This window comes from Nyctereutes procyonoides, unplaced genomic scaffold (assembly GCF_905146905.1).
Source record: "Nyctereutes procyonoides isolate TBG_1078 unplaced genomic scaffold, NYPRO_anot_genome, whole genome shotgun sequence".
In the NCBI taxonomy this organism is placed as follows: Eukaryota; Metazoa; Chordata; class Mammalia; order Carnivora; family Canidae; genus Nyctereutes; species Nyctereutes procyonoides.
In genome coordinates this window covers 18,611,440-18,625,505 of record NW_026575120.1, presented here as the reverse complement: position 1 = coordinate 18,625,505, position 14,066 = coordinate 18,611,440, and the positions used below count along the sequence as shown (strand labels likewise).

The following is a 14,066-nucleotide window of genomic DNA, read 5'->3' as shown; positions in this document are numbered from 1 at the left end:
GCATACTGAATACATCAAGCTAAAGGAACTGGAAAAATAGCAGGTACAGGAAGGATTTTTTACCTTCTCCAGAAGCAGGTAAAAGCCTCATGTGAGAGGTGTTTTCCCTATAGTCAGAGGAAAAACATCCTTTTCTCCGAAAATACAGGGATTCTAAAAGGACTCATTGAATAGGACTTGCTGTTTCCCCCAGGTTACTACCCCTTAGCTCAAAACTCTTTTTTGCCCTATCACATTTTTCCATGATTCTCCACTCTTCATCAAACCCAGCACTAAAACACTCAGGTTTAAAACACTTCTTTGGTCTTCATTTCCTTAAGAAGGTCCCTGTGTCATATAAAACTTATATGAGGGTGCCTGGGTGGCTCAGTCGGTTGAGTGTCTGCTCAGGTAATGATGCCAGAGTCTTGAGATTGAGCCCCCTCACTGAGCTCCCTGTTCAGTGGAGAGTCTGCTTCTCCCTTTCCCTCTGCCCTCCTCCCTGCTTGTGTCCCCTCTCTCTCTGGCTCTGCACTCTTTCTCAAATAAATAAAATCTTAAAAAACAACCCAAAAACATCTGTATCCTTTTTCTTTTTAATCTTTTGTTACAGAGATCTCCAGCTGAGAACTTGGATGGGTAGAGGAAAACGATATTTTTCCTCCCCTACAGTTTCAGTATAAATATTCATCTAGAAATAGCTTTGGGTATGGTTGGAGTTGAAAGCTCATTTTCTGCCAAACAAGAAACCAATAATTAAATGTGAGGTAGACTGCTGGTTTAATATACATATATTTTTTAAAGATTTTATTTATTCATGAGACACAGAGAGAGGCAGAGACACAGGCAAAGGGAGAAGCAGGCTCTATGCAAGGACTCGATGCAGGACTATGATGCAGGACTCGATCCCAGGACTCCAGGATCATGCCCTGAGCCAAAGGCAGACGCTCAACAGTTGAGCCACCCAGGTGTCCCTAATATACATATTTTTAATGGCTTTAGGAATTAGTCTACTATTCCTAGTTCATTGGGACATTTTTAATAATTAGCAATAGTTAATAAATAATCTATACCGACAAGACAAATGTTTAAGTTTTTTTTTAAGATTTTATTTATTTATTCATGAGAGACAGAGAGAGAGAGGGGCAGAGACACAGACAGAGGGAGAAACAGGCTCCATGCAGGGAGTCTGCTGTGGGACTCGATCCCTGGACTCCAGGATCACATCCTGGGCTGAAGGCGGCGCTAAACCACTGAGCCACCCAGGCTGCCCATGTTTAAGATTTAAATGAGAAATTTAAATGTATGATTTATTTTTTAATTTTTTAAATGTTTTATTTATTTATTCATGAGAGACACAAAGAGAGAGAGAGAGAAGAAGCAGAGACCTAGGCAGAGGGAGAAGCAGGGTCCCTGTGAAGAGCCTGATGTGGGACTCGATCTTGGGTCCCTGGGAAAATGACCTGAGCCAAAGGCAGACACTCAACTGCTGAGCCACCCAGGTGCCCAAATGTATGATTTTAAAATAAAAATGAGGCAAGCTATATCATAAGTGCAAAGAAAAAAAAATTCTAAAGAAAAATGAGTAGGAGAATCTTTTTTTTTTTTTTTTTAAATTTCTACTTCTAGGGATGTGGCTTAGCAGTTGAGCGTCTGCCTTTGGCTCAGGACGTGATGCCAGAGTCCCGAGATTTGAGTCCCATATTGGGCTTCCTACGTGGAACCTACTTCTGCCTCTGTGTGTCTCTCATGAACAAATAAAATCTTGATAGACAAATAAAAACAAAATTTCTACTACTATTTAAGCTCTGGTTTGATCTTTTAATTTCTCACAAACAGTAATCAGAAAGCTCCAACCTACCTCTTGTATGGCTGTCATGACAACATGTTGAACAGATTCCTCCATCATCATAATGGCTTGGATGTACTCTGAAAACAAGAACAATCTGGAATGTCACTGTTCAAGTTAAAGATACTCAAGGAGTAATGGCTCACACTTCATGAATTCTTTTAACTAGTTTTCTGTTTTTATTCTTCCCAGGGATTCTTCATATGTTGTTAAATATAGGTACCACAGGTAAAGTAAAAGCTGAAAATCACACTATTTCTCTTAAGATAACCCACCCTACTCCCTACCACCACCATTACTTACAAAGTTGAAGCTACAGCTAACAGTCACAGGAATACAGTATCTCAGGAAGACAGTGAAATGTTAAAGCCTAAAGCCAGGATGGGAAGAACTCATTACTATTCCTAAAATTTTAAGTTTACTTTGCTACAGTTTAAAAAAAACTGATGTCTGTGCTTTATTCTTGTGTGACATCAAAGTATTGCATCATGTACAATTCCTACCTTAATATTTTCTACTACAGAAGAGAAAAATCTTAATAAATCTGAGAGCTACTTAGGACAAAGAATTAAGATGAAGTTAAGATAGAAGTAACACCATAATTAAACAAATATTGTATAACCCTCGGCTTTAAAATACATCACCAACAAGCTAAAGTACTAACTTCATCAATCTTACCCTCACCACTACCAAATAACAGAAAGATCTCTTAGCTGTCAGTAGTGACCAGCTGAAAAAATAATTTCTTGTCTTCTATTAAAAAAACAAAAAAACAACCGTACAAGTAGTTTTCCTTATTTGCAAATCCAACAATGAATGGAAAAAGTGGAATTCAACATAAAAAAAAAAAAATCAACAGGCCAGCTCGATTCTAACAAATATAGTAAATACATTTTAATAAACATTTAAAAGAGTAATTAAGGGAATTTTAGGCTCAACCTGCCTCTCTCTCCCATACATCCAAAAAAACCTCTCACACATACACCAGAAACTTCTCAGCACTTCAAGTATTACATGATGGAATCTTACTGCGAAACTGCTGAAGTGATCTTTCGGTGAGAGACTCATGTATTTGGAATGCCAAGCTGTATAATGCTTTACGTGACAGATAACTCATTAAAAAACCCCAAAAGACAAAGTACTTTGAAAGCACTACTAAACTGTGACATTCGGACATTCTGGTTATTACAGTCAAAGCTTTTTGTTAATCAAAGGCATATTCTTAGGCAAGTGTTGTTCTAAGGATACTTGTACCCAATCAAATGTGTGGAGACACATACAAATATACACAACATCCTTAAATCACAGGATTTCTTAGGACAACAGTAGGAATGTATCAGAACCACTATTTGAGAAAAAGAAATCCTTTATTCTGAGCTCAATTTTTGTTCTGTTTTGTTAACAAGGAACATCCTGTAGGTCTTGGAATGCAAGGGAGTGCTTATTTTTAAATGGATCACAGACTTTCTTTTTTTTTTTTTTTTTTAAGGATTTTATTTAGTTATTCATGAGAGACACGGGGAGAGAGGCAGAGACACAGGCAGAGGGAGAAGCAGGCTCCAGGCAGGGAGCCTGATGCAGGACTCGATCCCTGGACCAGGATCACGGCCTGAGCCAAAGGCAGATGCTCAACCACTCAGTCACCCAGGTGTCCCAAGGAAGTGCTTTTAGATACTGTGTTCAAAGGTGCCAAATGCAGAATCCCAAGGGTCTGGAGAAAATGGCACAGCTAGGATGACTAAATAGCCCTAAAAATAAAAAACTGTGAACATGGAAAAGAAAAAGTAGTGGCACTGATAATGGAGAAGGAAAATTTAATGACAGCCTATTGGAAGTGAAGAAAATAACAGTGGGAACAGGGAGGTTAGGAAGTTAGTTAGGTGTGAGAGGGGAAGCGTTAGTTAAGAAGCGGTGTTGCCACGTCAAGGCCCTTCCCCGCGAACACCGTAAAATGCTACATGATAAAATGATAAGAACTATGTTAATGTACAATTTTTGAAAAGATAGATAAATAAACAAATAAATAAATAAATAAATAACGAATCTTTAGTGTCCAAAATACAAGTATGTATGATTACTGATATCGCAGATCTATGAGGCAATGCTAGAGAATGAGGTGTGCTATGTCAATAAGACTATACTGAAAACTTAGCTTTTAGCACCAGAATTTACAGCAGCTTAGTATAAAGAATATGATGTTTAAACATGGAGAGACATGGATTGTAGTCCTTGCCTAGCTTTTCTCAAACAGAAATCTTGGGCAAGTCATATAATACTTAGTTTTCCTGCTGTGTAAAAACTATTTTTGTTCTGTTACTACCTAAAGGAGTACCAGGCAGAAGAGAGACACTCAATAATTACTATGAGTGTGTCTTCTACTACTACTCTTCGCTTTTTCAATTTTAGCACTAGTTATTTTCCCCATTTGAGAAGCCAGATGGCCAACATAAATGTATACTAGGTCAATGTTCTCAGCTATTGCTCCTTATTTTTGTAGTTGAAAAACTCATCTAAACATAAGGTCTTTTCTATTTGTATAGTGCATTATGGATTACAAACCAAATATGCATATACAATTTCATTTACTCCTCATAACCATCAGGTTTTATATCCTCATTCTGTAGATGAGAAAACAAGCCAAATGCCTAGTCCAAATGTCAGTGACATAGCAAATGGAAGAGCCGCTTTAGTAAACCTCACATTACACATCATAAATGTGCAGTAACAGGTAATACTGAACTCAGAAACTCACTTACTTTGATTCTTTGTTCTCAAGTCTGCTTCTGAAAATACAGAATGCCCTCTGGATAAATATGATACTAAAATCCTATTCAAAGTTTTCATCATTTATATACAATTTCAGAGGAGAAACCAAATTTAGGTGTTACACAACACTTGGTCTGTGTGAGAAGCTGGATAAATATTATGACTGTCTGCTTTTCCATAGGGCTATGTAAGGATGGAGGTAACACCCTTGTCTTTTCCTATTTCCACCCCATGGTAAATTAGCCAACTCTTAACAGTTAAATGCTTCTAGGAGTTGGTGGATTTCTTAACAGAATCAACAGAGAAAAGGTCATTATGTGAAATCAGTGAACCATATTAAATAATTTATCATACACCTTTTAAAATCAAAGCATCTACTTAGAGATTTAATGTGTCTTGAATCTTATTTACACTAATCTTCTAATCTTTGACAAAAAATGCTTAGTTAATATACAAAACTCACAAATGTAGAAAATTCTCTATTTTAATTCTTCAGTTGAATTGAAGAAATAATCTAAAACTTAATATAAGAGAATACATGCTAAAATCTAAAAGGCATGGGGACAAAGAGAAATAAATACATTGTTAGAAAAAACAGCCAGATCACAGACCAAATATCAGTCATGGCTTCAAGAAAACAATGTTGACCATTATTAAACTTATTACTAGAACACTGAAAACGTATAGATAAATATCTGTTTTGCATTACCATGGCTGAGGCAGAAGGAATAAGAAAAAAGCCTTTGGGCTTAAAAAAAAAATCTGTCTTCTATGAAGGTCTTCTAGTATAACAGTAAAATACTGCATCATTGTTTAGAGTAGTCCCTGTCTACTTTTCATCTGTTTCATCACTCTTTATCCCTTCCTTACTATTCTCTAATAATACTTGTGGTTTTTTTAAAATCTCTCAAAGGTAACTTAAGTTTTTCTGACATTCAGTTCCTACATTTCAGATTATTCTTAATCCATCCTCCTCCACATCTTTGCTTAAATAACATCCCTGGCCCACGCCTGGACTGGCCCCCCCACCATTACACTTTACCTTCATGGCACTCGTCACCACTCGGATCACACAGGTATGTGTGCCCTCCCCTTCACTCACCTACCAGTTCCACAAGGGCAGGTGCTGTGTCTGTTCTGTCTGGCACTGTGCTCCTAGCCCCAGTATAATACATGAATTCAGTAACTATTTGTGAAATAAATCCTTCATACTCACAATCTAAAGTATCCAACTTTAAGTTCCTAGAGCTGCACTGATGTAGTGTAACATTATCATTATTACTGACATTACTTTAGCAGGACCTTGTCCAATAGCAAGTTTCATCACATTCAGTGTAGTTAAAAATAATATACTAAAAAAAAATTATGCAGTCTTGCTTAAAAGGAAAGACTATCATCACAATTAAATGTATTCTAAGTTGCAAAACTCTTATGCTTGCAAACAAAGTAGTAGCAAAATTGTAGAAAATGGCATTGCTTAGGACACCTGGCTGGCTCAGGAGGTAGAGCACACAATTCTCAGTCATGAGTTGGAGACCCATGTTGGGTATGGAACCAACTTAAAAAACAAACAAACAGAAAAAGGCATTGTTTGAGGGTGGCCTTATGAAGATGTTATTGTTTGCACTGGCGATTTATAAATAATATATATAATATGTATTACTTTCCTTAATTATTTTAAATGCATACACTAATATCAAATAAATTACCTTGCTTCTGTTCACAGTTTACAGCACAGCCTAAGATGAGTTGAAGCATCCTTCCGAGCTCTGCCGCATCAGAATGTTCTCCAATAAGGTTCACATCAGGAAGGGTAAAGTCATTAATTTGCTGTCCTAAAATCTGAATGAGGACAAAAGGATCAGAACTGCATTCACATTTATGTGTCCAAATAAAATATTTGATACAAATTAGTTTGTCAGTACCAGAAACTCATTGCTAAGGACAGAGCTATAATCCCAATTCCACTCTCAATTTCTATTTTTACCTTCCATATCTAAGTTATAACAATATTCATCACTGTAACTTAGACCCCAATCTGGTATGTATATACACTGAGCAAAGAAACTGAATACTTTGATATCTTCAACTGCCCCTAGAAAGACAAATTCTCTAAAGTTCAAAGCATAGCCAGAGAGATTCTGAATGGGGTACCAGAAAGAGGGGAGATTAAATATAGGTTCATGCCCCAACAGTAAGACGCTCCCCAGACATATTCACTCTATTTGACTCGAAAATGCTGATAGCCAAACACTTATTATCAGGAAGGAGAATGGAGGATTCCTTTACGGGGAAATTGGCCCCAAATGAAATGAAACATATGCAGACAAATGGGTCAGTCCCTGTCTAATAACCATACAGTGAAAAAAGAAAATCCTAAAGCACAGAAGCAGGATGAATATGGCTCTAGTGCTATCAGTGAGCAGGGTAAGGAGGTCATGCAGTGTCTGGTGGCTCATGGTAATAGGTATGAATCTGATTATCAATATAATGGGAAACCATAAAAGACAGAAGAATGACATAATCAAATTTATATTTTTAAAAATCATTCTGGCTTTAGAGTGAAGAATAAGAACAGATAATAGAAGGGAATGGGTGAAATCAGGGTTACCAACCAGACTACTCTAGAACTCTAAGTGAGAGCTAATGATGGCTGAGTACAAAGTGGTAGCAGTAGAGATGGAAAAAGCTGTATTTTGGAGATTTAACTAGTAGGTCTTATGATGATATCAAAAGAAGGACGGACTATAGGATTGTTTATAGGTTTTGGGCTTGAGTAACAGGATGGATGACAGGATCACTTACTGAGCTGTGAAGATAAATGATATAAGATGTAGGTATAAATGCAGGTAAACTTGTGGGAGAGAATAGTAAAAACATAACATAGGTTTCCAGGCTATGTTGTGTTCATCTGGTATCTGTGACCACAAAATTTGAAGTAAAACTAGTTCTACTTCATGATTTTTCCCCCCAAGCCATTTCTTGACTGTTCTGATGCAGACTCAGAGGATAAACTAAGATAATCTAGAGATGGGGGTTTGCCAAGGAATCAAACTAAAGCAAGCAAGGAAGTTGGCTGTAATATAATAATGCCTGGATTCTAAACCACCTTCACAAGGGGAGAAGAGAAGAGAGCTTAATAAATGGCAGAAAAGAAAGTATAACATAAATTAATAATCATCTATAAACTATCCATATATTATAGTGAAAAACAGCATTTATCTAATAACTACCTAATAGTTGTTCAAACCAACATCCTAAAAACTATAAAATGGAAGATTAACAGATTACTAATTTTGAGGTAAATTTTCCTTTACTTGGAACTATTGTAAAAGTTAAATTGTCCTATAATTCTACCTCTAAGCAGTTGAGAAAAAAGTCCTTACCTCATGATTGTAATCCAGGATTCCCTTTAAAATTTTCTTTAAATTGCTTATCTGTTTAGAGAGAGATAAAACTGGGTAAAAGCCAAGCACAGATCAAATTATAATTTAACATAAAAAATTCCTGGGGGCACCTGGGTGGCTCAGTCGGTTAAGCATCTGCCTTAGACTCAGGTCATGATATCTCAGGGTACTGGGATCAAGTTGTCTGTTAGGCTCCCTGCTCAGTGAGGAGTCTTTTCCTCTTCCTCCTCCTCTCCCTCTCCCTCTGCCCGTCCCCCCTCCTCATGCTTGTACATACTCACTTGCTCTCTCAAATAAATAAAATCTTTAAAAAAACCTTCGAGGGCAGCCCCAGTGGCACAGCGGTTTAGCACCGCCTGCAGTCCAGAGTGTGATCCTGGGGACCCTGGATCGAGTCCCACGTCAGGCTCCCTGCATGGAGCCTGCTTCTCCCTCTGCCTGTGCCTCTGCCCCCGCCCCCTGTGTCTCTATGAATAAATAAAATCTTAAAAAAAAAAAACCTTCTGAATTATTCAAATTATAAATATAAAAAATAAAATTCAACAGCACATGTGAATTACCATAATCATCAAAAAAGGACTATCAATGGCTTAATTTATGTGATCTCAAGAGATTTATTTAAAAAAAAAAACTGTTTCTGATCATGTTAAATTTTCAATGTTATGATCACACTGACAAAAATTGGGAATCTCTTAAAGTAACCTACAACATATAATGTCTCCAAATTCTCTCCACTGTCAGAAAAGACTAAAGACTGAAGACTGTTTCTTTAACCAAAGTAAATATTTAGGAGCCATACAATTAAAAATACTATTATATCTTGAAATGCTAGTGTAACTGTCAGCATTGCAAGATATTTGTTGCAGCATCCTGGGGTGCCTGGGTGGCTCAGTCGGTTGGGCGTCTGACTTTTGATCTTAGCTCAGGTCTTGATCTCAGGGTCGTGTGTCTGGGCCCCACATTCAGCTCCACACTGGGTGTGCAGCCTACTTTATTTATTTATTTTAAAAAAGATCGTATTTGGGATCCCTGGGTGGCACAGCGGTTTGGCGCCTGCCTTTGGCCCAGGGCGCGATCCTGGAGACCTGGGATCGAATCCCACGTCGGGCTCCCGGTGCATGGAGCCTGCTTCTCCCTCTGCCTGTGTCTCTGCCTCTCTCTCTCTCTCTCTCTGTGACTATCATAAATAAATAAATTGAAAAAAAAAAAAGATTGTATTTATTCGTGAGAGACACACAGAGAGAGAGGAAGAGACATAGGCAGAGGGAGGAGAGGCAGACTCCATACAGGGAGCCAATGTGGGACTTGATTCCAAGACTCCAGGATCATGCCCTGAGCTAAAGGCAGAGGCTCAACCGCTGAGCTACCCAGGCATCCCTGCAGCCTACTTAAAAAAAAAAAAAAAAAAAACGCATCCTAGAAACAAGGTGATGTTTTCTATCACTCAACCACTCCAAAGCAAGGGTTTACTGGCCTATGTGTTATCTGAGTGAAATGACCAGTAGAATCACCTATACTATTTATTTAAGCTGTTATTTTTTCCTTTTCTTTTTTTTTGACTCAACTCATAGTTAAATTTGTATTAATTAAATGTGTACGCAATATGATCCTGTTGACCATCTACCTCACTGTACCTACTCAATGTTAGTAGCTAAAGATGTGTTAGGACATAAGATGAAAAAACCTGTGACTATCAGGTAAAAGAGGCTTAATCATACATGTGATCCAGTGAATCAGACGTATTTTTTTCAGACCTTTTTAAGAAAAAAATAAGTTGAAAACTTTTTTAAAACATTATTTTTTTTTTTGAGAAAGAGACAGTGTGAGTGGTGGGGAGAAAGGGGGCCCAGCAGAAAGGGAGAGAAGCAGATTCCCTGCTGAGCATGGAGCCCAATGTGCAGATCAATCTCATGAGATCAGGACCTGAGCTGAAACCAAGAGTCAGATGCTAAAATGAGCCGCCCAGGTGCCCTAAAAACTTATTAAAAAAAAAAACATAAAGTAACATGTTTATACTTCTAGAAAATTTGGAGACATGGCAAATATATAATATACTTTGCTTTCTTTATTCTAGAATGCTCATTTTTTCATATTTTAATATTTGACATTAAAATGTCTCAAAAATCAATGTGTTGCTTTAAAATGGTAGTTTCCTTCCCATTGAAAATAGCTATATATTTTATAATTAATGGTATCTTGAGATTGGAAAAATACAACATAGGATAAAATATGGAGAACAGGAATACAAATCAGAACTGACATTTCCAGTTCTGAATATTAAGAATATGATAAAGTGGGCAGCCCTGGTGGCTCAGCGGTTCAGCGCCGCCTTCAGCCCAGAGTGTGATCCTGGACACCCAGGATCGAGTCCCTCGTCGGGCTCCCCGCACGGAGCCTGCTCCTCCCTCTGCCTGTGTCTCTGCCCCCACCCCCCCACTTTCTCTGTGTCTCTAATAAATAAATAAAATCTTCAAAAAAAATATGATACAGGGGGATCCCTGGGTGGCTCAGTGGTTGAGCACCTGCCTTGGGCCCAGGGCCTGATTCTGGAGTCCCAGGATCAATTCCCACATCAGGCTCCCTGCATGGAGCCTGCTTCTCGCTCTGCCTGTGTCTCTGCCTCTCTCTCTCTCTGTGTCTCTCATTAATAAATAAATAAAATCTTTAAGAAAAAAAATATGATACAGTATTTCCCCTTCTCTATATTACTGTCTTTGCCACACTCACGGTATTAAGACAATGTGTGTACAGATGTATGTTGTGTGTATGTAAGGTGGGGTATATACAACTCCTCCTTCAGTCAAGAGAGCAAGCAAACACAAATTAATTAGTAGCATTATTTTAAATACCCAGAACTGCTTTATACATTATAACATTAAAAAGTAATCATTAGGCACGCCTATGTGGCTTAGTCAGTTGAGTCAATGACTCTTTGATTTCGGCTCAGATCCCCACACTGAGCTCTGCATTGGGCATGGAGCCTGCTTGGCATTCTGTCTCTCCCTCTCCTTCCACCCCTCTCCCACTCTCTCTCTCTCTAAATAATAATTACATAAATATATAATCATTAAATTGCCTATTCCTTTTTTTTATTATTTTATTTATTTATTCATGAGAGACACACAGAGAGAGGCAGAGACATAGGCAGAGGGGGAAGCAAGTTTCCTGCAGGGAGCCTGATGTGGGACTCGATCCTGGGACTCCAGGATCATGACCTGAGCCGAAGGCAGATGCTCAACCACTGAGCCACCCAGGTGTCCCTAAATTGCCTATTCTTGAAAAATTATTTAGAAATTAAAACAGTAGCTTAAGGGGCACCTGGGTGATTCAGTCTGTTAAGCCCCTGCCTTTGGCTCAGGTCATGATCTCAGGGTTCTGGGATCAAGCCTCACATCATGCTCCCTGCTCAGCAGGGAGTCTGCTTCTCCCTCTGCCCCTCCCCGCTGCTCATGATCTCTGCTCTCTCTCTCTCAAATAAATAAGTGAATAAAATCTTAAAACAAAACAAATTCCAGTAGCTTAAACCAGTGTCCCTTCACTCTAGCTTAGTAAACAAAAGGAATTAAATTTTGGCAGACCCAAATTTAAGCCATCAATGACTATTTTACATCAAATATGTTTTTTGGAAGAAATATAAAGACAAACCAAGTTTAACATATCTCAAGTCTAGGGTCTTCACACGCTTACCGATTTGCATTTCTGAGTCTCTATCTCTCTGTATCAAAAAGAAATGGTTCTAGAGCTTTCCAAACTGCCAGTCATAATCATCACTGGTCATAAAAATCAATTTAGTGTAACAAAATTATAGAGTTGGAGAAAAAACTAGTGGTTTCCAGGGATTAGGGTGAGGAGTGTGTGGTGTGGAGGTGGTCATAAAGGCAGCATTGTGGAAATCTTGCAGAGATGGAACACCTCTGTCTTCATTGTGGTGAGCATTATAGGAAACTACATTATTGCTGGAGCTACACAGAACTGTACACGCAAACACAAAAGGGCAAAAGGGCACTTGATCATACCAATGTCAGTTCCTTAGTTTTGATATTGTATTATAGTCATGCAAGATGTAATCACTGGGGAAACTGGGCGAAAGGTACACAGAACTTCCCTGTACAATTTTTTGCAACCCCTTGTGAATCTAGAATTATTTCAAAATTTAAAGTTAAAATAATGTAGTGGGTTGTAACTAATATTTTTTAAAATTAAATCATCAATGAATAGAATAAGGGAAAAAACTTACTATCTATGGACATATGTTTAGGTGGACAGGAGGCTGCCATGTAAACTGTATTTCTTACTGTGGGTTTTGGCTTTCTCAAAGAAGCTTGAGAAATACTGGAACTTAAGGCTACTAAGAAGGAAATAAAAATACGTCATTCTCTTAGTGTTCTGGACTCAGTAAACAATGACCAATATTTTCTCATTATTAATAATAACAACACTAGCAACTAGCATTACCCGTGCACTATCCTAAGTCTGTTACATACGTTAATTCATTTATTATTGTGAATTATTTCACAATTCATTTATTGTGAGGTAGATCCTATTAAAATCCTCATTTTACAAATGGAGAATCTGAGGTACTGAATGGTTAGAAGACTTTCTCAGACAGTTGATATGAATCCAGGCACTCTAGCTCTAGAGTCCATGCCCGTAGTCACTGACTTCACTGACATACTACACATATCTTTGTGAGCAACTTCAGGTTACCTCCGATCTTTAATTTTGGATTATTTCACTAGGCAATCTAGGTTTCTAAAGCTCACTGAACACATCAGGTGAAAGTTCAACAAATATTATATGTAAGCTACTAAAAAACTATTTAACAGATGGGAAAATAAAAAGAAAATACCTTTAGCCTCCAATTATCTCCTACTTCGGTTTTGATTCTGTTTAGCCAATTTTCATCAAAATATGCAGGATCTCTGCAAATAAGAAAAAACTCGCATATTAATCATGCAGTTATCAAGATTTAAAAAAAAAAGAAAATTGAAACTTATCCCATAACACCACTTAATTGCAACATAAAAATGTATTTGCCATTTATCTATCACCAAATAACTCAGTCTGGAGACCGAATGCAATTACAATAGATTTCTCTAAAGTCAACCTGTTATCAGCACATCATAAAATAATACACATATTATCAAAAACTAAAAGGTGAAAAATGGTAACATATGGTTATATTTTTAAAAACAAGTTATAGATCGATAAGTTCCCCTGAATTAACATAACTTTTAGACACTATATAAAACTAGTCAAAACTGATGACAATTTTAGACAAAAGAAATATATCAAGAAAAAGGTTAACATAAGCCTCTCAGTTAATATTACAATCTCCATCACCTAATACTTTGAAAGTCACCAATAATGTTATTAAAATTTCAATTTCTTTATTTTCTTACAGATTTGAGAGAAAGTGTGAGCATGTGGGGGAGGGGTAAGGGACAGAGGTAGGAGGAGAAGGTCTTAAGCAGACTCTGGGCTCAGTGCAGAGCCCACCTTGGGGCATGATCTCACAATCTGAGCTGAAATCAAGAGTCTAACACTTAACTGACTGCACCACCCAGGTGCCCCAAAATTTCAGTTTCTTTAAATAGTATAGACCAAGAACCTATTTTCTCACATATAATACTAAGCATTAGACAAGTTGGAACATGTTTGCAAAATGCTTAAAATCTAAGATAACAGGCGCCTGGGTGGCTCAGTCAGTTGGGTGTCTGCCTTTGGCTTGGGTCATGGTCCTGGGATGGAGCCCTGCGTTGGGCTCCCTGCCCAGCAGAGAGCCTGCTTCTCCCTTTCCTAGTGCTGCTCTCCCTGTTTGTGCTGTTGCCCACTCTCTGTCAAATAAACAAAATCTTACAAAGAAACCCAAAAACTAAGATAACATTGGTATGGCCAAACTGAAACACCTATGAATCTACTTATACTTATTTTTCTTAGGAAAACCACCCAAACTACTATAAATAGAAAGAAAAAAAGAATTTTTTAGCCCAGCATGATCCTTATTTTAAGGTTTTTGAAACCAATGCTCTAAGACATTAAATTATTTGTTCAAGATCAATACT

At 37.7% G+C, this 14,066-nt stretch overlaps 1 protein-coding gene across 2 annotated transcripts in view; it reads right to left on the bottom strand.

The window, feature by feature from the left end:
- HOOK3 (hook microtubule tethering protein 3) overlaps window positions 1-14,066 on the bottom strand; it is a 112,540-nt gene that overhangs the window by 70,782 nt on the left and 27,692 nt on the right. For both annotated transcript variants that reach the window (XM_055335221.1, XM_055335222.1), the window contains exons 3-6: window positions 12,851-12,923; window positions 7,981-8,031; window positions 6,304-6,436; window positions 1,841-1,908 (exon numbers count right to left, since the gene is read on the bottom strand). In XM_055335221.1, the coding sequence (XP_055191196.1) occupies window positions 1,841-1,908; window positions 6,304-6,436; window positions 7,981-8,031; window positions 12,851-12,923 (325 nt within the window). The remainder of the gene's footprint in view (window positions 1-1,840; window positions 1,909-6,303; window positions 6,437-7,980; window positions 8,032-12,850; window positions 12,924-14,066) is intronic.